This window comes from Callithrix jacchus, chromosome 20, assembly GCF_049354715.1.
Source record: "Callithrix jacchus isolate 240 chromosome 20, calJac240_pri, whole genome shotgun sequence".
NCBI classification, from domain to species: domain Eukaryota; kingdom Metazoa; phylum Chordata; class Mammalia; order Primates; family Cebidae; genus Callithrix; species Callithrix jacchus.
Window position 1 is genome coordinate 43025726 of NC_133521.1, and position 20614 is coordinate 43046339.

Below are 20614 nucleotides of genomic sequence, written 5' to 3' on the forward strand. Positions count from 1 at the left end.
AGACTGGTCTGAAACTCCTGGCCCTAAGCAGTCCTCCTGCCCTGGCCTCCCAAAGCACTGGGATTGCAGGTGTGAACCACTTCATCTGGCCTGTTACTTACATTTTTTAATGTGTGAGTTTCAAAAGCATCAGGCTTTAGGGACGACAGCCTCATGGTGATGGCTGGGGTTGGATCCCAGCGTTTCGTGGTAACGAGGTGATGGCCTCAGTTCCCAGGCCTTCAGGGTGCCCGGGACAGACCCTCGGTCTCTCAACAGTGAGCTAGAGACTGGCAGGAAGTCTTTCTATTTCAGTGCTGCCTGCTGTCCCCGTGCGGGGATTTGTCAGTGAGCAGTGGGGTTGTGTCTGCAGGACCTGGTGGCCAGCCCTCCAGCCTGTCACTGCCACCCTCCCAACACCTCGGGGCCCACCAAGCAGAAGTGACATCTCCTGAGGCTGTTTGCTGTGGCTGTCACTGTGTTTCCATGATCCTGTGACAGAAACTCTGCCCTGGCGTTAACTCACATTATAGCCAGTGCATCTGGACGTGTGTTTTTAAAGGGTGTAATTTCTATCAACTTCAATTAGAGCAATTTTTATGTTTGTCACCCTGAAGAATTTCCCTGCGGCTAAGCTGCCGTTTTTCACTGTAATACCCCTGGCAAGGGCTGGGGAAAAATTAATAGTCTAGTGATCACTTCAGCTAATGCCCTGTCAGCGCTGGAGAAACTGACTCTGCTGCGTGAGGCACTCTGCTCCTTCACGGTCATGATGTCATGTCACCTGTGGTGGCCCACGGTTGAGCTGGGAGCCCAGGGCCTGGGCCTTGGCAGCCCCACCAGCCCCCACTGTCATATCCTGTTGGGAGGCCTGCTGGATTAATTCCTCCTCCTCAGAGCACCTGTGGCAAGGATCTGTCTCTGTGAAGTTCAGGGCACACCAGGGCCAGTCTGTCGTCTTCAGGCTGTGTGACCTTTGGCAGGCTGCTCAACTTCTCTGAGCCACATCTCAGCAGGGAACACGCTCTAAGGATTAGCTGCTCACAGCTACTAGTCTTCCCAGCCTGGGAGTCAGAGGAGGCCATGGTGGGATGGGGGGAGCACTGTGCCCCACAGGTGCCTAACAAATGGGACGTCCCTCCTGGCCCCCCATTTTCAGCGGCATCTCCTCTCCATGTACAAATTGCATCCTTCTCCATGCAATTTATGTATGGAGAAGGGTTGCTGCTGCTAAGTGGGGGGCAGCAGAGAAAGCCTGGCACAGTCTCTGAGGACAGGAGGGGGTGGTGGGCAGCAGGGAGTGGGGAGCATGACTGTGGAGAAGGCCTGGGGGCACAGGGGGAGCAGCTGAGCTGCCAGACATGCCTCCCTCAGCCTCTCGGGAGGAAGGTGCTTCTTGATCCTGTTAAACCTGAAATCAGCAAGCAGTTCAACAAACCAGACCGTGGCACGTCCACACCGTGGCGCTGCTCAGCGATGGATAGAAACAAAGCAGGGGTGTCCCGGGGAGTGTGGGTGCATCTCCAGGGGACCTGCTGAATGGGAAAGCCGGCCCCAAAGAGCAGGCACAGTGTGAATCCATTGACGGAACGTGCTGGAGGTGACAGGGTCCTGGAGTGGAGAGCAGGTCGGTGGTTCTCAGTTCCTGCTTGTGGCGGGCATACAGTGATCACGGGTCGCCCCTGTGGGAGGCTGGGGGTGGGGTGCAGGGTGGCGCCATCCCTGCTTCCAGCTGCAAGTGACTCTGCAGACGTCTCAGCTTCAAAAGTTGGCCGGGCGCAGTGGCTCACACCTGTCACCCCAGCATTTCGGGAGCTTGGAGCAGGAAGAACACTTTAAGCCAGGACTTCAAGATGAGCTTGGGCAGCATGGCCAGGCCCCGTCTCTACAAAAAGCAAAACAATTAGCAGGGCATGGTGGTGCAAGCCTGTAGATCCAGCTACTCAGGAGGCTGAGCTGGGAGGATCGCGTGAGTCCAGGAGGTTGAGGCTGCAGTGAGCTATGATCGCACCACTGCGCTGCAGCCTGGGCAACAAGTGGGATCCTGACTCAAAAAAAAGTAGGAATTTCAAAAAGGCAAAAATCAAAATGATGTCTCTTTAGCTCGGGACACTCAGCGGGCTCCCCTCTCACTGCGAATGAGAGCCACAGTCCTCCCGGGGGCCTGTGGGGACCTCCAAAATGGGACTCGTTGCTTCCCTGGCTCCTCCCTGGTGCCTGCTCCTTGCTCTTCCTCAATTGCAGCCAGGCACACTCCTGTCTCAGGGCCTTTGCACTGACCATTCCTGTGCCTGAAACACTGTTCCCTAGGACCATGGCTCCTTACATAACTCAGATATGTCTCCTCCAGCAGCTGTGCTGGGGCTGCCGTGCCAGGGCCTCGAGTGTGGTTCACAGGGGGCTGATGGCCTGGGGGTGCAGATATGTAGCCCCGAATCTCTTGCTCTGGATGTGGCGTGAATGAACGTGGGCGGGGACGCGTCCATCTCTGCTGAGGGAGGGGAGCTGGGGATAGAGTTTGGGGGAAAGGGGGCGGATTCTTGGCTGAGGAGGAGGCAGAGAACATTTCTGGGAGGAGGGCAGGGGGCATTTTGGGATGGGAGGGGACTCTTAGGCAGCTGGCAAGGTTTGTAAGTGGCCCACACGTTGCTTTTGCCCGGAACCCTGGGCCGAGCAGGGCCCTGCTCTAGAAGCCTCCCTGGCGGCTGCCCGACGCTCCCAGGATGGCAGCAGCCCTTGTTTCAGGGCTGAGGTGCCCTTCTGAGAAGCTGCGATGGGACACATGTGTAGGAGGCAGGTGTGCGGGGCACATGGATGAGCACGGGGAGGGTGTGAAGCGCAGGCTTCCTCCCTGTCTGTTCTGTAGTGCCCGGACCCAGAGCTTCACAACACAGACTCGGGCCCAGAAGGCTGGCACTGTCACTGTTTCCATCTCACAGATGGGGAAGCCAAGGCCCAGGGAGGGATGTTGAAGCAGGCAAGGCTGAGTCTGTGCCCTCGGCCCCAACAGGATGCAGGTTCCCAGGCAGGAGAGGGAAAGGAGGGGAGGAGCGGGCGGTGTAGACGAGCTGCTGGTGCTGCCTTGCTTCAGAACGAGCCACCTGCCGCCTTCAGACAGATGCAGGTGACCCCGTGGGTGCTGCCGTTGCCCTCTGCTCTGCCCTTGCCACAGCATCTGTGGAGGCTCAGCCACGCCTCCCCAGGTCCCCCTGCCTGATGGGTTTTGCCTGTAAGAACTCTCCTCGTGTTTAGGAGTTCGGCGTGTACCGTGCCCCACCTCCTACCTGCTCCCAAACCCCAGGCCTCCTCTCTGCTTCTAGAACAGGGGCCTGCGGGCCGAGTCCGGCTGACTGCCTGTTTTTGGACGGCCCATGAGCTAAGAAAGGCTTTCACATTTTTAAATGATTGCCAGAAACAAAACCCAAAGGAAGAATAATATTTCACCACAGATAAAAATTATATGAAAATCAGATTTGAATGTCCATAAATAAAGTTTTATTAGAACAGCCATGCATGTTCATCTAGGTATTGTCTGAGGTGCTTTGGTTCCGCAGTGGCAAAGCTGAGTGGTTTTGACAGAGACCATGCAGCCCGCAAAGCCAAAAACCATCTGGCCTTTTAAGAAAAGGTTTGCAAACGTGCTGCTGCCTCTGGGCCATCGTGCTCGCTGTTCCTGCTTTTGGGAACACTCTTCCCCAGGTGTCTCCGTGGCTGGTGCCCTCGTTCCCTTCAGGTCTTTTTTTTTTTGGTAAGCAAATACCACTTGTGCCCCAATCCTTAGGTCTATTCACAAACATGCTCTCTCAGTGTGGCCAGCCTATGAAAACAGATCTCTACCACCGACCATCCATCATCCACGCACCCACCCTGCCTCCCTCCTGTTCTCCTGCTGTCTGTCTTTCTGGCACTTCCAGATGAACCGACAGATGAACGCTTTGTTTATGCGTAGTGGTACTAGAACACTTTGTGTCTCCGCAGCCAAAACATCAGCGGGAATTCGTGACTGTTACATCAGCGGGAATTCGTGACTGTTTCGTTTGCTGCTATATCCCAGGCACAGCACCCAACACATAGTCAGTGCTCAGTAAACGTTTACTGGATGAATGGATGGATGGATGATGAACAAATGGACAGGTGGATGCGTGGATGAACAGTGGCTCTGCGGGTGGATGGATAGATGAATGGATGGGCAGATTGATAGACAGTGGACAGAGGGACAAATGGATGAATGGATGGATGGATGGATAATGAATGGGTGGATGGATGGATAGATGGATTGGCAGGAGGGTGGATGATGGATGGATGGATGATGGCTGGGTGGACAGATGATGGACAGACAGATGAATAATGGATGAGTGGATGGATGATGGATGGATGGATGATGGGCAGGTCGATGAATGGTGGATGAGTGGGTGGATGGAGGACAGGTGCGTGGATGATGGATGGATGATGGACAGGTGGATGGATAATGGATGGATGAATGGATGAGTGGTAGATGAATGGATGGATGATGGGTGGGTGGGTAGATGGGTGATGGACAGGTAGATGGATGGTGGATGAGTGGATGGATAATAGACGGATGGATGATGGATGAATAGATGATGCACAGATGGATGGATGAGTGAGAGATGGATGTCGGATGGGTGGAGGAATAGATGAGTGGTAGATGGATGAGTGGTGGATGGACGATGGGCAGGTAGATGGGTAAGGGACAGGTAGATGGATGGTGGATGAGTGGATGGATGGCGGGGAGGTGGGTGGATGAGTGGTAGATGGATAATGGGTGGGTGGATGGGTGATGGACAGAGAGATGGATGGTGGATGAGTGGATGGATGGTGGGCAGGTGGGTGGACAAGTGGTGGATGGATGATGGTTGGATGGATGATAGGTAGGTGGATGGGTGATGGACATGTAGATGGATGGATGGTGGATGAGTGGATGGATGGTGGATGGGTGAGGGGATGCTGGACAGGTGAGTGAGTGATGGATGGATGGATGATGGGTGGGTGGCTGGCTGGGTGGGTGGATATGAGGGTGTGACAGAAATGTGGATGAAAAGCTGAACTGAACCAAATAATGCTGCTCTTAGATGTCTAGTGAGGCTCCTGGAAACACTCGTGCCCCACCTGCCCATCCCATAGTGCATCAGAACTTTGGTAAGGGGTTGGCAGGATAAGTGTGGTGTTTCAGAAAGGCCGCTGCCTGGTGGTGTGCAGGGATGCACACCCAGGGTCAGCAGGAGGCTGTTTCCCTCGGAGGCAGGAGATGAGCAGGCACAGGGCAGTCTGGGGATGGGGGAGAGTACTGCTGGGGCTGGGAGGGGGCCCCCAGGAGGAGGTTCTCAGGCTTATGCCAGGGTCTCAGGACCCCTACATCTTGGGGCACGGGGCCCTCACGCTGGCCTGGCTGGATTCCCCAGCAGCACCCAAGCACCTGTTTCCTGACAGCCATGAGGAGGCTCTCTTGCCTTGGGAAGCAGTGAGCTCCTGCCCGGTCCCAGCCTCGCAAGGGATCGTCAGCTGCCTCTGAGCCTGAGCGTGTCCTGAGCCTCTCTGAGTGTGCCGTCAACATGGATCCCCGCTTTCTAGTGAGGCTTCTGGAAACATTCACGCACCATCCACCCATCCCACAGTGGGACCAGACACAACAAGTGTGCTAGCCTTCCTGTCCCCAGTGACCCCATTCATATAATGGGACACACGGTTCCAGCTGTCTTGTCTACCATCCATCTACCTGCCCATCATCCATCCATCCATCCGTCATCTATCTACTACTCATCTTCTGTCCATCATCTGTCCACCCATCCATCATCATCCATCCATCCTCTACCCACCTGCCCCTCCATCCATCCATCCATCCTCTACCCACCTGCCCCTCCATCCATCCATCCACCCATCCACTGTCCGTCCATCCATCCATCCATCCATCCATCCATCCATCCATCCATCATCCATCTACTATTCATCTTCTGTCCATCATCTGTCCACCCATCTATCATCATCCATCCATCCTCTACCCACCTGCCCCTCCATCCATCCATCTACCCATCTGCTGCCCATCCATCCATCCATCATCCATCATCCATCATCCATCATCCATCTACTATTCATCTTCTGTCCATCATCTGTCCACCTATCCATCATCATCCACCCACCCACTCCTCCATCTATCTATCCATCCACCCATCCACTGTCCATCTTTCCATCCATCATCCACTAGTCATCTGTCTGTCATCTATCTACCCATCCATCATCATCCACCCATCCTCTACCCACCTGCCCCTCCATCCATCCATCCATCCACCCATCCACTGTCCGTCCATCCATCCATCATCCGTCTACTATTCATCTTCTGTCCATCATCTGTCCACTCATCCATCATCATCCATCCATCCTCTACCCACCCACCCCTCCATCTATTCATCCATCTACCCATCCACTGTCCATCCATCTATCATCTATCATCCATCCACTATTCATCTTCTGTCCATCATCTCTCCACCCATCTATCATCATCCATCCATCCTCTATCCACCTGCCCATCATCTGTCCATCCATCATCCATCCACTGTTCATCTGTCTGTCCATCATCTCTCCACCCATCCATCATCCATCCATCCATCCTCTACCCACCCGCCCCTCCGTCTATCTATCCATATACCCATCCACTGTCCATCCATCATCCATCCACTGTTCATCTGTCTGTCCATCATCTATCTACCCATCCATCATCATCCATCCATCATCCACCCACCTGCCCCTCCATCTATCCATCCAGCCATCCACTGTCCATCATCCATCCATCATCCACTTGTCCATCTCTCCACTGTGTGTCCATCCATCCAGTCATCTGTGCATCCACCCATCCAGCTTAGAGCTATGGGCGGGACTCTCAGCTCTATGTCCCTGAGGCCAGGGACATGACACAGACAGGCATTCCCTGGATTACCGTCACTCCCGCCCGGGTCCCAGCTCTTCTTGGTCAACCAGCTGCACCTGGCCCCTCTTTCTCCGCTTGACTTGATCGCTGCCTCTCTGGGAGATGCAGGCTCCTTTCCCTACCCCAGACAAGGTGCTGTGCCTGCTGCGAGAGGGTCCAGGCTGGGTGACCTCTGCCCACTTTCTGTTCACTCAGCCTCAGCTTTCCCGTCTGTACATTGAGTTGATCATTCCTGCCTGGCCTGCCTGGCAGAAACCTGCAAGGCTCTGGGTCGTGCTTTTGTGCATGTGTCCCGTGGATTTTCCAGGGGGCTCGGGTGGCTGCAGCCCGCCACCACCTAGCCAAACTTGAAGCCTGGGACAGATCAGAACCACCTTTTGATTTTTTCAAGTCTGGGCCATGTGTCTCATTGAGCTTCTGTTGTTCCAAGGCTGCAGGAGCACAGCGCCTCCCTCCCTCCCTCTGGCCCCTGAGAGGCGGGGGAGGGTCTGATCCCAAACCCCGCTGCGGTGCCCCTGCCGGAGATGGATAACCCCCACCGGCCCTGCTACTCCCCCACCCCAGCCGGGAGCACTGCAGCCGGAGCGGCCCTAATTGCAGTCACAGATGTGGCAGCCACCAGCCTCTCCCGCGCGATCTGCCGTGTGGCGTGTGCTTAATTAGTCCCTGATTACTCGTTTGCCGGGTGCTGTGTGTATTCCATATCTAATAACTTTCCAATTACAGCCGGTCGTAGCACACATTTAATAACCCTTTAGTTGTCTGCTTATCAGGGGCTCTGCATTCGGCATCTCCAATCTCCCCCTGACCCGAAGCCTTATCATTCCCTTTATTGCAGTATTTGGAGTCCTCTACTTGCCATTACGGAGCTATTACAGGGAATTAAGGGGCGTAAAATACTGTTTTTGGCCTCTGACGCACTAGCTCGCGGCACAGAACAAGAAATCCCATCGGGGCAGGTTGAGCGCAATGTCTTCGTAGGTGGGCTTTGGTGCGGGGCGCTGTGGGTCAGGACAGCAGGAGGAGGGGCTCCTGTCGCAGGGCTGGCCTGTCTGTGTTCCCTTCTCTCCCTCCCTGGCACACAGCGGCACTTGGGATGCAACCTGCATGTCCCCAGCAGGGATGGGGGCCTCTGGTCAGCCCGGGAGGTGCTCCGGGGCTGGCTGTGCCCACCACCCTCCCTAGCCAATGCACACACCCTGCCAGCACCCTGGGGAAGGAATCGCCTTTCCCCCTGCCCTTGGCTTCGTGCCTGTGCTTGATTTTGCTTGGGGCGAAGAGGAGGTGACGCTGTGTTCTTTCATGCTGTAGGGATGCTGGCATCTCTTCCCTCTCCTGCGGTTGTGTTCCTTGTCTCATCTCTGCTTTGCTCTTGAGATAAATCAGCCTCAGCCCATCAGCAAACCTCCCCTCTCTGCCGTTCACCAGCAGCACAGACCTGCCTGCCCCAGAGCAGGGCCTGAGTTGCTGTGTGGCTGCTAGGCATGGGGCTGCGAATCCAGGCTCTGCCTGAGCTCAGGGAGCACCTACTGTGCCCTGGACACTGGGTGGGGACTAGGTACGTGGCAGGGGACATATGCTGGCCTGCATTCTTGGCTCTCACTGTGACCAGCTGTGTGATATTGGGCAGTTGACTTTCATGCCTTTGAGAATTCAGGGGGTTGCTAGGATGATTTAATGGGCTGTGGATGGCAGGTGCCCAGCTGGCACCTGGCACATAGTAGGCGCTCAGGACACCTAGGGCAGGTGTTACTAGCCCGCTTCCCAGAGATGTCAGCTCAGAGCTAGAGAGCTGTGGCTCGCTTGGTTTCTCCCAGTCGCACCGGCGGGTGAGTGGCAGCGTGGACTCAGGCCCACCTGTGTTTTACTCAAGATCAGCTGTGCCGGTTTCCCGGGTGCACCTAGAGCTTGCTTGGAATGAAGAGATTCAGGCTGACCAGGAAGAATGGGTGGGGCTAGTTCTCCTGACATTTAGCTGTTCAAAGCACGTGCCTGGGACCCTGCCCCTGTGACTTCAGGGGCCCTAGACTCTAGCAGCTAGGAGGCTGCCCTGCCAGCTGGAGCCGAAACTGCCCAGAGGCCAGGGTGTGAGGGGCACTGGACAGGCGCCGCCCTCACCATCTGCACCCAAGGCTAAGACGCCTTCCCCAGCACACACCCCTTCAAGCTTTGTGGGGCCGTGGGGTCACGGTGATGCTTTGATTCTTGTTTCTGATGGTCCTGCTCTCAGTTCATGGGTCAGCTGGTTTATTGAGAACCTGCTGTGTTCCAAGTGGTTTGGCGGAATCGGTCACTTGATTTCCTCTTGGAGGTGGGCACTGTGTTGTCACTCTCATTTTATTTTGAGACAGACTCTTCCTCTCTTGCCCAGGCTGGAGTGCAGCGGCGCTGTGATCTCCGCTCCCTGCTGCCTCCACCTTCTGGGTTCAAGCGATTCTCCTGCCTCAGCCTCCCCAGCAGCTGGGATTACAGGTGCCCGCCACCACGCCCGGCTAATTATTGCATTTTTGGTAGAGACAGGGTTTTGCCGTGTTGGCCAGTTTGGTCTTGAACTCCTGGGCTCAAGTGATCTGCCTGCCTCGGCCTCCCAAAGTGCCAGCCTCATTGTACTCAAAAGGAAACCAAGGCCTGGAGAGGTAAAGTCACTCTGCTAAGATCTCCCAGCTGGGAGAGTGGCCAGGCCCTGGGCACCAGCTGTGCCCTGCTATGGGGGAGGCCAGTAGATGGAGTCTGTCTGGGTGCCCAGGAGGGACAGGGAGCTGACTCCATGAACAGCCAACCAGTTCCTGGTGAAGAGGCTCCGGGAGAAGGAAATTCTGACGTCTCTGTTCAGCAGCCCGTGGGCTGCCATTCGTCCTCAAACTGGAATGCCCCTTATTGTTCAAAATACAGGGTGTACACGGTTCAGCACGATGAACCTGGAAAACGCTGTGCCAACTTTAAAAAGAAGGCAGCACATGATGCCACGTACTGGATTTATATGAAATGTCTAGAAGAGGTCAGGCTGCAGAGACAGAGAGCAGATGAGTGATTGCAGGACCTGGAGGGCGGGGTTAAGAGGGGCTGCTCGTGGGGATGTGGGCTGCATTCTTAGGGGTGATGAAAATGTTCTGGAATGGATGGCGGTAATGGTTACACAGCTTAGAAATACATGAACGCCGTCAAATGGTACACTTTAAATCGGTGAATTGGATAGTATGTGAATTATATCTCAATAAAACATTTAAAAGAATAGACTGGGGCCGGGTGCAGTGGCTCATACTTGTAATCAATCCCAGCACTTTGGGAGGCTGAGGCAGGCAGATCGCCTGAGGTCAGGAGTTCGAGACCAGACTGGCCAACACGGTGAAACCCGTCTCTACTAAAAATACAAAAATGAGCTTGGTGTGGTGTTACACAACTGTGGTCCCAGCCACTTGGGAGGCTGAGGCAGGAGAATCGCTTGAACCTGGGAGGCAAAGGTGACAATGAGCCAAGATTGCACCAGTACACTTCAGCCTGGGCAACAGAGGGAGACTCCATCTCAAAACAAAAAGAAATAAATCAGGGCTCGCTGACCTAGGGAATTCATGGACTAATAAAATGAATAAAACGAAACTGCAGAGGCAGAGGTTGCAGGGAGTGGAGATCATTGCACCGCTGCACACACACACACACACACACACACACACACACACACGCACACACGCAGTCCTCCGCTTTGGAGCAGGCATGTGGGATCTGCCTTCCCCCACACACCCTCCCCTGAGTCTACCCGGAGTCGGCTTTCTCCAGAAACCACTCCAGCTCCCTGGAGAAAGCGAGACAATGCCGCATCCATTAGGCTATTCAGCAGTGGGCTGTGAAGCCCCATTTATTTGGAAGAACCCTATTAAATTTTCCTCCTTTCCCCCTTGCCATTAACTGACGAAAGCTTTAAAGGTGGTGGCTCTGGTCCAGGAAAATTCCGAAAACAATGGCGTTTTCCCAGCCTGGCCAGTCATCCGAGGCCAGGGCTGCCTGGGCCCCTCGGGCCTCTGTGAGAGGCCATGCTCTCCGGGCCCCCTGGAGTGGGGGACGATGGCATCGCAGACCCAGGCACAATAGTACTTTAAATCCAGACGCGCTGTGGGCTTGGAACTCTTGGCCCTGGTAAAGCAGGCGCAGCGCATATGCGGGTTTCAGGGCCTGCTTCTTACTCATTAGGGACTGCTGTGCATGTGGCCTTGGAAGGATAAGGAAGGGGGGCCCTTTGCCTCTATTTGATTACCTGGCCGAGAACCTTTGCCTCCACCTTCAACATGGTGCTGAGGCCGGGGCAGTGGCTCACGCCTGTAATCCCAGCACTTTGGGAGGCCAAGGCGAGTGGATCATCTGAGGTCGGGAGTTCAACACCAGCCTGATCAACATGGAGAAATCCCATCTCTACTAAAAATACAAAAAATTAGCCGGGTGTGGTGGTAGATGCCTGTAATTCCAGCTACTCAGGAGGCTGAGGCAGGAGAATCACTTGAATCTGGGAGGCGGAGGTTGCAGTGAGCCGAGATCGCGCCATTACACTCCAGCCCGGGCGACAAGAGCAAAACTCCATCTCAGAAAAAAAAGATGGTTCTGAGCGTGAGATAATCCATATTCACAGCACCCCGTGGGCCCCGCACCTCGTCGGTCCGTTAATATTGACAGGCTCCCCGAGGAGTCCAGGCCAGCTGCTGACAGAGAAAAGGGATAAAATCCTTTCACTCCCCACAAGAGTTACGGTGGTGGGAAGAGCTAGGCCAGGGGAGGGACTGGCACCCGGTTCCCTCTGTTTCTGACACACACAGCTCAGCAGACATTGATGCCAGGGAACCCTGATACACGGGCCAGGCTCTGTTCTAGAACTTGAAGGACTGTGTCAGTTTTCTACTGCTGTGTAACAAAGTATCACACATTTAGCAGCTTAGGACAACACATGTTTATTATCACATGTTCAACCAGGCCCTCTGCTCTGGGTCTCACAGGGCTGCAGATCAAGGTGTTGGCTAGGGCGTGGTCTCCCATGGGGGCGTGACTGGGGAGGGACCCGCCTCCATGCTCACTGGGGTTGTTAGCCAGGAGGCAGTCTCACACGGGGGCTCAACCAGGGAGGGACCTACCTCCACGCTCAGCTGGGTTGTTGGCAGTATTTGTCTGTGTCTGTAGGACTGAGAGTTGCTGTACACCTTGCCATACAAGTTTGCGTGCGGATGGCTGGGTGTTTCAGTCCTCTTGGCTAGGAGTGGGGTTGCAGGGTTGCAGGGTAACCCTGTGTCAGGCCATCTGATGGACTGCGGGCTGTTTTCCAGAGCAGCGGCATTAGTGTGTGTTCCCATCAACAGCATATGAGGTTTGCACAGGGGTTTCACATTCTGGGGATTAGTCGCTGACACTTCATCATCAGGAGTGTTCAACTTTAAAAAACAGATTCCGAAATTCCAAAGTGGTGGCATGCACCTGTAGTCCCAACTCCCTGGGAAGCTGAGGCAGGAGGATGACTTGAGTCCAGGAATTCAAGGCAGGCCTGGGCGACACGGCAAGACCCTGTCTCTTGATGAAAACATCTTTAAAAAGAGGATTCCCAGATTCTCCTTGAAAACTCAGAAGATCTGGCAAGACAGGGCTCAACTCCATCAATGCGACACCTGCCGACCCTGGGAAGGGCGGTGGCTGTCTCCCCGCAGTCTCGTCCACTTGGTGCCCTTGTGGAGATTCCCTCCAGGCCCCTGCGGGGATGTGTGTTTCAACCTCTTGTCCTCGGCTGCAAGCCCCTTGAGGAAGGCGGGAGCCCCATCCAGGCCACCTGTGCCGGAAACCCACTGCCCAGTAGGCTGGTATCTGTTGCTCAGTCTCTTGTGCATTCCTGCCTCTGGCGCCCTGTGCAGGCTGCTGCCTCCCACGCCTGGAATGCTGTGGCTCCTGTTCCCACTCCCTTTCAAACCCTACTGCTCTTGAAGGCCCAGGTCACATTCCAGCCGCTCCAGGAAGCCTGTGTGAATTTATTTCCCCAGTGCTGGGGCCCCTCCCACTCTAAGCCCCTGTAGTACTTGTCATGTGCGCTCCCGTCTCCCCTGGTGCTATCCCTGTGCCATCTTCTGTTCTCGACTTAAACGCTGTGTCCCCCAGTTGCTCTGTAAGCTGTCTGAGGTTACAGATGACTGCTTGAGGCCAAATCTCTCTCTGCAGTTTCTGTGTGAGCTCAGACCGCTCAGTTTCTCTTCCTGCCTCCATGCCTTGTTGGAAGGATTAACTGTGCTAGTCGATATAAAGCCCTAGATCAGTAGGGCACGTAGTAGGTGCTCACTGAAAGGGTTTTCTCTTGTTCCGAGCTGAGCGAAGCATCAGCCTCACTGCAGCCGTGTTGGCTGAGTTGTCCTTACACTCACGTCCCGCTTCTGGGAGCCATGTCCAGCCCAGGTGGGGCCTCTCAGCTTCTCCCTCCAGCAGAACCCCAGCCCCAGCTGCAGGAGGAACCAGGAGGTGGGCAGGGGTTGAGACTGGGCATGGCACAGCCCTCCCCCGCTCCCCTCCGGCTCGTTCCCTGGGGACTTGAATGCTCATTAGGCCTGGTTTGACTGGGTGCTGCCTCATAAGCCCTCCCCGCAGCAGGAGCCTCTGGGGCTGGCTGGAGCTGCCATCCGTGCCTATCGTAGACACAGCAGCCCCAAGCCTGCCTCTCTTTAGCATCACCCGGCCGCATTTCCCAAGAGGACTCAGGGCAAGGCTGCAGGAGTGACTCCGTTCCCACAGGGTGGGAGCCACCTCGCTACGGGGCCCCAAGGTCCCTGCGTGCTGATGGGCCGACCCTGTGCTCTGAGTGAGTGCATGAATGAATAAAGTAAGCCACCACCTCCTGGCTCCAGCCTGAGCCGCCAGCAGGCCCATGGGATTTGTGGGGGCTGTGGTCTGGCCAGTGTCACCATATGGATCCCATAAATTAAAACATTCCCAGAAACAAACGGTAATTTCTATGTCCCCCGCCTGTGGGGCTGGTGCAGCCTGTGCTCGCCCGGGGACTTCTGAGGCCTCCATCTCACTTAGGCACTCGGGTTTTATAGCACTAATCCCCAAAAGAAAAAAAAAAACTGGATCAACAGAAAGTTGCTTTTCCACAACCCCACCATCCCCGGAGCTCCTCCCTTGAACTGCTGCAGTGGCGGAGGCTGCAGTGAGCTGAGATCACACCACCGCACTCGAGCCTGGGTGACAGAGCGAGACTCCATCTCAAAAAATTAAAAATAAAATAAACAATAAAGATTACAAAAAAGTGAGGGCTTTGGGGAAGCGGGGGTCACCGTGGCTGGTGCCCCCATGACCGGGTAGCGCAGTTGGTTGTTGAAGCTGGGGCATAGCTCGCCACCTCTGAAGCCCCTGGCCTGGACTGACCCTGCCTGTGACCTCAGGCTCCTGCCAACCCTCCCTGGAAAGGGGATGGGCCAAGTAGAGCAGCCTGTCACGGTGACAGAGAGCAGCCGCTGACAGCCAGCGCTGAGGGCGGGGAGCAGGGAGCCCTTTCCTGGAGACAGAGTTGCTGTGTGGGATGATGAGAAAGTTCTAGAAATGGATGGTGGTGATGGTAGCACAGCATTGGGAATGTCTCCAGTGCCGCTGAACTGCACACTTAGAAATGGTCAGAATGGTAAATTCTGCGTTAGGCATGTTTTATGACAATTTTAAAGACTATAAACATGTGGCCGGGCACGGTGGCTCTGCCTGTAATCCCAGCACTTTGGGAGGCTGAGGCCGGCACATCACTTGAGGTCAGGAGTTCGAAACCAGCCTGGCCAACATGGTGAAACCCCATCTCTACTAAAAAAACAAAAAATTGACCGGGTGTGGTGGAAGCCACCTGTAATCCCAGCTACTCGGGAGACTGAGGCAGGGGAATCACTTGAACCCAGGAGGCGGAGGCTGCAGTGAGCTGAGATCACACCACCGCACTCCAGCCTGGGTGGCAGAGCGAGAGTCCATCTCAAAAAATTAAAAATAAAATAAACAATAAAGATTACAAAAAAGCGAGGGCTTTGGGGATGGGATGAGCCCGCTGCAGCGTGGACTGGAGATTAGCCATGTTAACCCTCATCATTGTAACCGGCACTTAGCTATAACGAGTTCCGCACAGAGCGGGGGACAGGTAGGCCCCTAGAGGGGGCAGTTGGTGTTGTGCCCAGGTGCACTCAGCAGCATGGAGGGGCACGTTGTGCCATTCCTGCAAAAGCACCCCAAGGCCCGGGGCGGCACCGTGCCGTCCTGGCTGTCGCACGGGGCAGCTTTCTTGGCAGAAGACAGGGCCTGGGGAGGAACACTGCTGTGAGTAGTCAGCAGCCAGTGCTGCCTGGTCCCAGGGCTTCCTGCCACTTCTGTGCTCCCCTCAGGGACCTAGAAGAAATATCTGGAAGCCATAGGTGAGACTCCGGCCAGCTTGTGGTGTAGAGCTGGCCACCACCGGGACATGCAGTAAACCAGGTGCTACCCTACCAGTTCTCCAGCAAGAATCCAAGATGTCACAATCACAGCCTTCCTGTGTTCGCTTTTTAAGTTTATGTATTTATTTTTGTAAACATGGGGTCTCCCTATGTTGCCCAGGCTGGTCTGGAACTCTTGGGCTCAAGCCTCCCTCCTGCCTCAGCCTCCCAAAGTGCTGGTATTACAGGCGGGAGCCACCGTACCTGGCCCTGTATCCATTTGGTCACGTGGTAATTGAGGCGCTCCAGTTACTGAGAGAGGTGAGGGGCCTGCATGCTGCCACCCGCTGGTAATTACAGCTCAGGATGGTAATTCAGGTGCCTGGCGACCCAGTCTGAAAGAGAGCGTCCCTTGGGGGTACCTTCCCCTGATTTGCAGGTTGCAGCTGAGGTGATTTGCCCAGCTCTCTGAGCCAAGTGCCAAGCCCTCGGGGCTGTCTGGGCAAGGACCACAGAATAAACCGTGCCCCCACCACCGCCAGGGACCGGACAAGGTCAGACTTCTGGGCTCAGCCTCAGGTTCCCTCGTAGATGCTCTGGGCTTCGTGCAGTGCTGGCCAGCTGCTGCGAGGACTTGGCAAGCTTCCGTTTTGGATGGCGAGGCAGACAGTGCTGTGTGGGTGGGACCCGGCAGCAGGGGTCCAGCCTGGTGTCCCCTACCTGGGCTTGCTGGGCGAGGAAGACACTGGCACTGGCCTTACTGAGGACCTGCTCTGCCGTTGCCCACAGCCAGCCAATCTGAGTTCCTGGTGGCCAAGTTGGGGAGGAATGGCACCCACGGCCAGGGAGCCTGGGCTCACCATGTCCACCTCTTTTCCTTTCAGGCTATTTCTGGATCTCTGGAAGCATCTACAGCTGCTCACCCTCCCACCCGGGAGTCTGATTCCCGGCCGGGTGCCCCTGCAGAGACCCTGCCCAGAGGCCCCATGATGGTCCAGGAGCTGAGGCCAGCACCGTGTCTGCAGAGCAGCCGGGAGGAGGACGGACCAGACCTCACCGGCCCAGGTAGGCACCAGCAATTTCTGTGTCTCTGGGTTCTGGGCTGGGAAAGGGTTGTCCTGGCAGGGATGAGGGCTCCCAGAGTCGAGTTCAGACCCCATTCCGCCTTGTGTTCTCGACCTTCTAAGAGAGAGACTGGGTGCGGGCTGGGTCTCCTCGCTGAGTTTGGGTTTTCTTTTCCATACTCCTTAGGGTTCCAGAATCCTGGTTTAACCCACGTCCCTGGTTCTCGATCCCCTCACCCGCCAGCCTCCCACACCGCCTTTGCGGTGTTTATTTCCTATATACTTTCTTGTCTTCGTTCATTCATTCACTTGAAAAAATGATGTCATGGTTATTCTTGAGCCCAGAAGGGTCATTTCTGGGTTTTCGCGGATGTCAACGCGCGGTGTCCTGGGCTGCACATGTGCGGTTCCCTTGGACTGGGGCACCGGGAACCAGGCTGCTTTGTGCGCAGGGGGGCCAAGGGGGTGGGGTGCCACTGCTGTCTTCTTGCTCCCACTCCCGCCAGCCACAGACACGCTGTGGACAACACCTCCCACCACAGGCATCCTCAGACACCTCCTGAGGGCTTTTGCACAGTGCTTCCCTGAGGCCAGGCGAGCTGTACCCTCCTCGGTGTGGACCCCCCAAGGCTTTGACTGCTGGGCCTTGGGACCTGGGCCAGGTCAGACCCTTTGGCTGGGCTTGGACATGTGGTGATCCCTGCGTTGCGTTTTTATGGCCCTGTCCTGAAGCCACCCCTTAGGCCGTATGTTCGTCAGCATGACCTCCAGAGGGAGCTGTGGTCAAGGCTCTGCCCTGCCCCCATCACTGCCCCCAGAGCAGGGAGACTGAAGACCCCCAGCCCAGCCCACCCCGGAGCAAACCACAGTGAGGATATGGGCCCAAAGCACCTCGTGTTATTGGGCCAAGCCCGGGAGGAGATGGACAGACGGGGGGACTGCTGGGGACCCATCCCCCTAGCCCTGGACTTTGATCTGGGACCTCCATCTGCAGGACAACCCCAGTGCCGGCCTCTTTCTCTTGGTACTGTAGGCTCCGGGGGAGGGAAGGGGTGGCCAGGGGCTTTAGGGACTCTGAGCCCTTTGAAGGGTGTCCAGACACTGGCAGATGAGGACAGGGTGGTCAGGCCACAAAGCCGGCCAGGCAGGGACTACTACCCCAACTGTGTCCCCCAAATGCTGGCACTGGCCTTACTGAGGACCTGCCCTGCCACTGCCCTGAGCCAGCTCATCACGGCTCCTGATCACAGAGGCCAGGTCGTTGTCAGGGAGGAATAGCTAAGAGCCGTGGACAAGTGAGTTCCCTGCTCTGTGCCTCAGTTTCCCCATTTGGGAAATGGAAGGACAGCTAACGGGAGTGCCTGGCACATGGCGCAGGTATGGCGATTGACTCAACCAGGACCCGAGCATATTCGTGATAGGCCTTGGCTCCCTCAGCGTTCGGGTTGCCGGCTGGGGCCAGTGAGTTGGGATTTATTTGTGATTTCTGACGCTCAGCTCTGGGTGGCAGCTCAGGCTGGGCCCACACATCACTCAGGACATCACGCAGGAAAAGCTCAGGCAGAGGAGGATGCTGGTGTTCCCTGTGGCTGGGGCAGGCTGGGTGCCCCCATTTGGTGATGCATCCTCCTCAGCCTGGGGCTCACGGGCCAGTGGGGGCTCCCATGAGGAGGCAGCTTGCCTGGTTCTCTCCGTTTCTCTCCCACTGCTTTGGGTCCTAGGAGAGCCCCAGGAAACCAGAGCCCTCCGGAGCAAAACAAGGCCCAGACAGACTCTTAGGCGGGGTTTGGCTGTGGTTCGGGGAGCAGGCCCACCCACTTCTTATCTGAGAGACTTTGGCAAATTGATTAGTGGTCCAGAGTCTCTGTCCTCACGTCTGTAAGAGGGAGCCGTCAGAGGAGGTCTTCTTAGAGCTTTTGTGGCAACTTCGTGAGCTGATGCTTTCGAGATGCTTGAAGAGGGCTGGGCACCAAGGAAGAACTGAGTCTGCCTCCCCCACGCATGTCTGGACACACGTCCTCTTCCTTTAGTGAGATAGCCTCCTGTAGGTCAGAGAGGCTGAGCAATCTGCCTCCACTCACACAGCAGTGAGCCAGGGGGATGGGGCTTGAAGCCTGAAGTCTACCTTTACACCTAACTCACCCCACCCTTGCGCACCAGTCTGCCTCCTTATAAACAATACAAAAATGAGCCTGGCATGGTGGCATGCACCTGTGGTCCCAGCTACTTGGGTGGCTGAGATGGGTGGATCGCTCATGCCCAGGAGGCTAAGGCGGCAGTGAGCCATGATCATACCACCCCAGCCTAGGCAACAGAGCAACACTCTACCTCAAAAAGTGTTTTAATTTAAAAAAATGTTTAAAAATAATCAATTCAGGAATTTTCAGGCTGACATTTTCAAAAGGAGTCCTTTTTGGAGACCTTTGGGAACGGGGCTGGTCACCCCTGAGTCCCTGGTCCTGGTGGCCCCAGGTCCCTGGAGAGAACCTTGTTTAATCAGCAGATCCTTGCTGCCACTCACTGAGCACTAGCAGGGGACAGTGGGGGACCCCTGAGTGTCTGCGAAAGCCAAGGAGGGTGCAGAGGTTATGGGGGACCCCCATGAATGTCTCTGCAACAAGGGCTGATCTGGGAAGCCAGGACCTCCTGCCCTGTGGCCGGGTGGGGGCAGGTGGGTCAGGGTGGGGGCTCAAACCTGTATCTGCCAGCTGTTCCCTGTCAGGCTGCAGCCTGAGCCCCGCCAGCTCCCCAGCCAGAGACCCACTAGAAGCATGTCCCACAGTCAGGCCCTGCCTGGGCAGCCACTGCTGCTCAGAAACGTGACAGTGACTAATGGTTTATTACACACCTGCCACCTCTCATCTGGCAGGCGGGCGGGCGCTGTCTCCCGGGCCCAGCTGTGCACTGCCAGCTGGGCGGCGGGGCGGGCGCAGGGGGAGGGGGCACGTCCAGACACGCAGACGCATGAGACAGACACAGCCGCAGTACACACACGCAAACACACACAGAGGAAAGCAGGCACGCGGAGACACAGCCCACAGACAGCATAGGCACGGGTGCATGCATAGGCCACATGCACGCACAGCTGGGCAGACATACAGTGGACACAGCATGCACGCGCACACACACACACACACACACACACACACACCCCTGCTGAGGTTTTTCCCAGGCACATGGTATGCACATGGATGCACAGCCTCACAGGCACAGGGCCACATGCAGACAGACACAGACCCCGTCCACACCACACACAGCCACACACCCAGAAGCCAGACGTGCTCCCACAGGTGGATACATGTACAGCCTCACATACACACATGCAGTACACACATGGTTACATACACAGACTCCCTCACAAACACACAGACACACACAGGTGCAGAGACACACAGAGACAGGCACAGCCCCCCACAGACACAGATACGCACAGGCATCAAGACCCTCTGACACACACATATAAGCACACACCGCAGGCACACACACAGGACGTACATTCCAAATGCCTATTCCCACACAGTCTCCCTCTTTCCAGGCCACAGCCCCAGGGGCACCGAGCCCTCCCTGCCTTCTCTGTCTCTCTGGCCCCCTGCCATGGTGGCCCCGCCCTGGCACTGGCTTGGGCAGGGGCCTTTGCCAGTGGTGGGGGTGGCGGGGCAGGTGGAGGGACTGTGACTGCCCAGTGCAGTTCATTTCTGACCCCCATTTCCCTGGAAATGCCTTGAATGTGTGGACAGCGGCTTTTGCCAGGGAAAGGAAGCAGGTACAGGAGGAGCCGCTGTGCCAAGCTGGGGCCTGGGCCGAGTCCCCCGGGAACACACATGGCCGACAGCTGCCTTGGCCTCTCCCAGAGGCAGGGCTGTGTGTGTTGTGGAAGGCTGCAATAAGTTCTGGTGACACTAGGTCCCCGACCCCAGAGTTCTGGTGACACTGGGTCCCCCCACCCCAGGCTCCCGGGCCAGCCCACATAGCTTCTCAGACTCATGTCACAGAAGCTGCCGCCCTGTCCAGAGTGGGGCCACTCCCTGGCAAAGGGTCCCGGTGGCTGGCCTGGCTCTCAGCATGTGGGCAGCTTTGGTCCTCAGGTGTTGCAAAGTGCCCATCTGGGAGGTGGCTGCTTGCTGGCTTCGGGGAGCTCAGCTCCAGGGCTGGGGACTCTGTTCTCCTGTGAAGACGTGGGGACCCCTGGGGCTGGATTCCTCTGGCAGGCAAGGGCCAAAGGGACTAACCAG

The 20614-nt window shown here is 56.2% G+C and overlaps 1 protein-coding gene across 6 annotated transcripts in view; it reads left to right on the plus strand.

Annotated features, from left to right (window-relative positions):
- The window catches only part of GSE1 (Gse1 coiled-coil protein), a 511815-nt gene that overhangs the window by 183280 nt on the left and 307921 nt on the right, over window positions 1–20614 (plus strand). For all 6 annotated transcript variants that reach the window (XM_035282459.3, XM_035282462.3, XM_035282460.3 and 3 more), the window contains exon 2: window positions 16203–16383. In XM_035282459.3, coding sequence (XP_035138350.3) covers window positions 16203–16383 — 181 coding nt within the window. The remainder of the gene's footprint in view (window positions 1–16202; window positions 16384–20614) is intronic.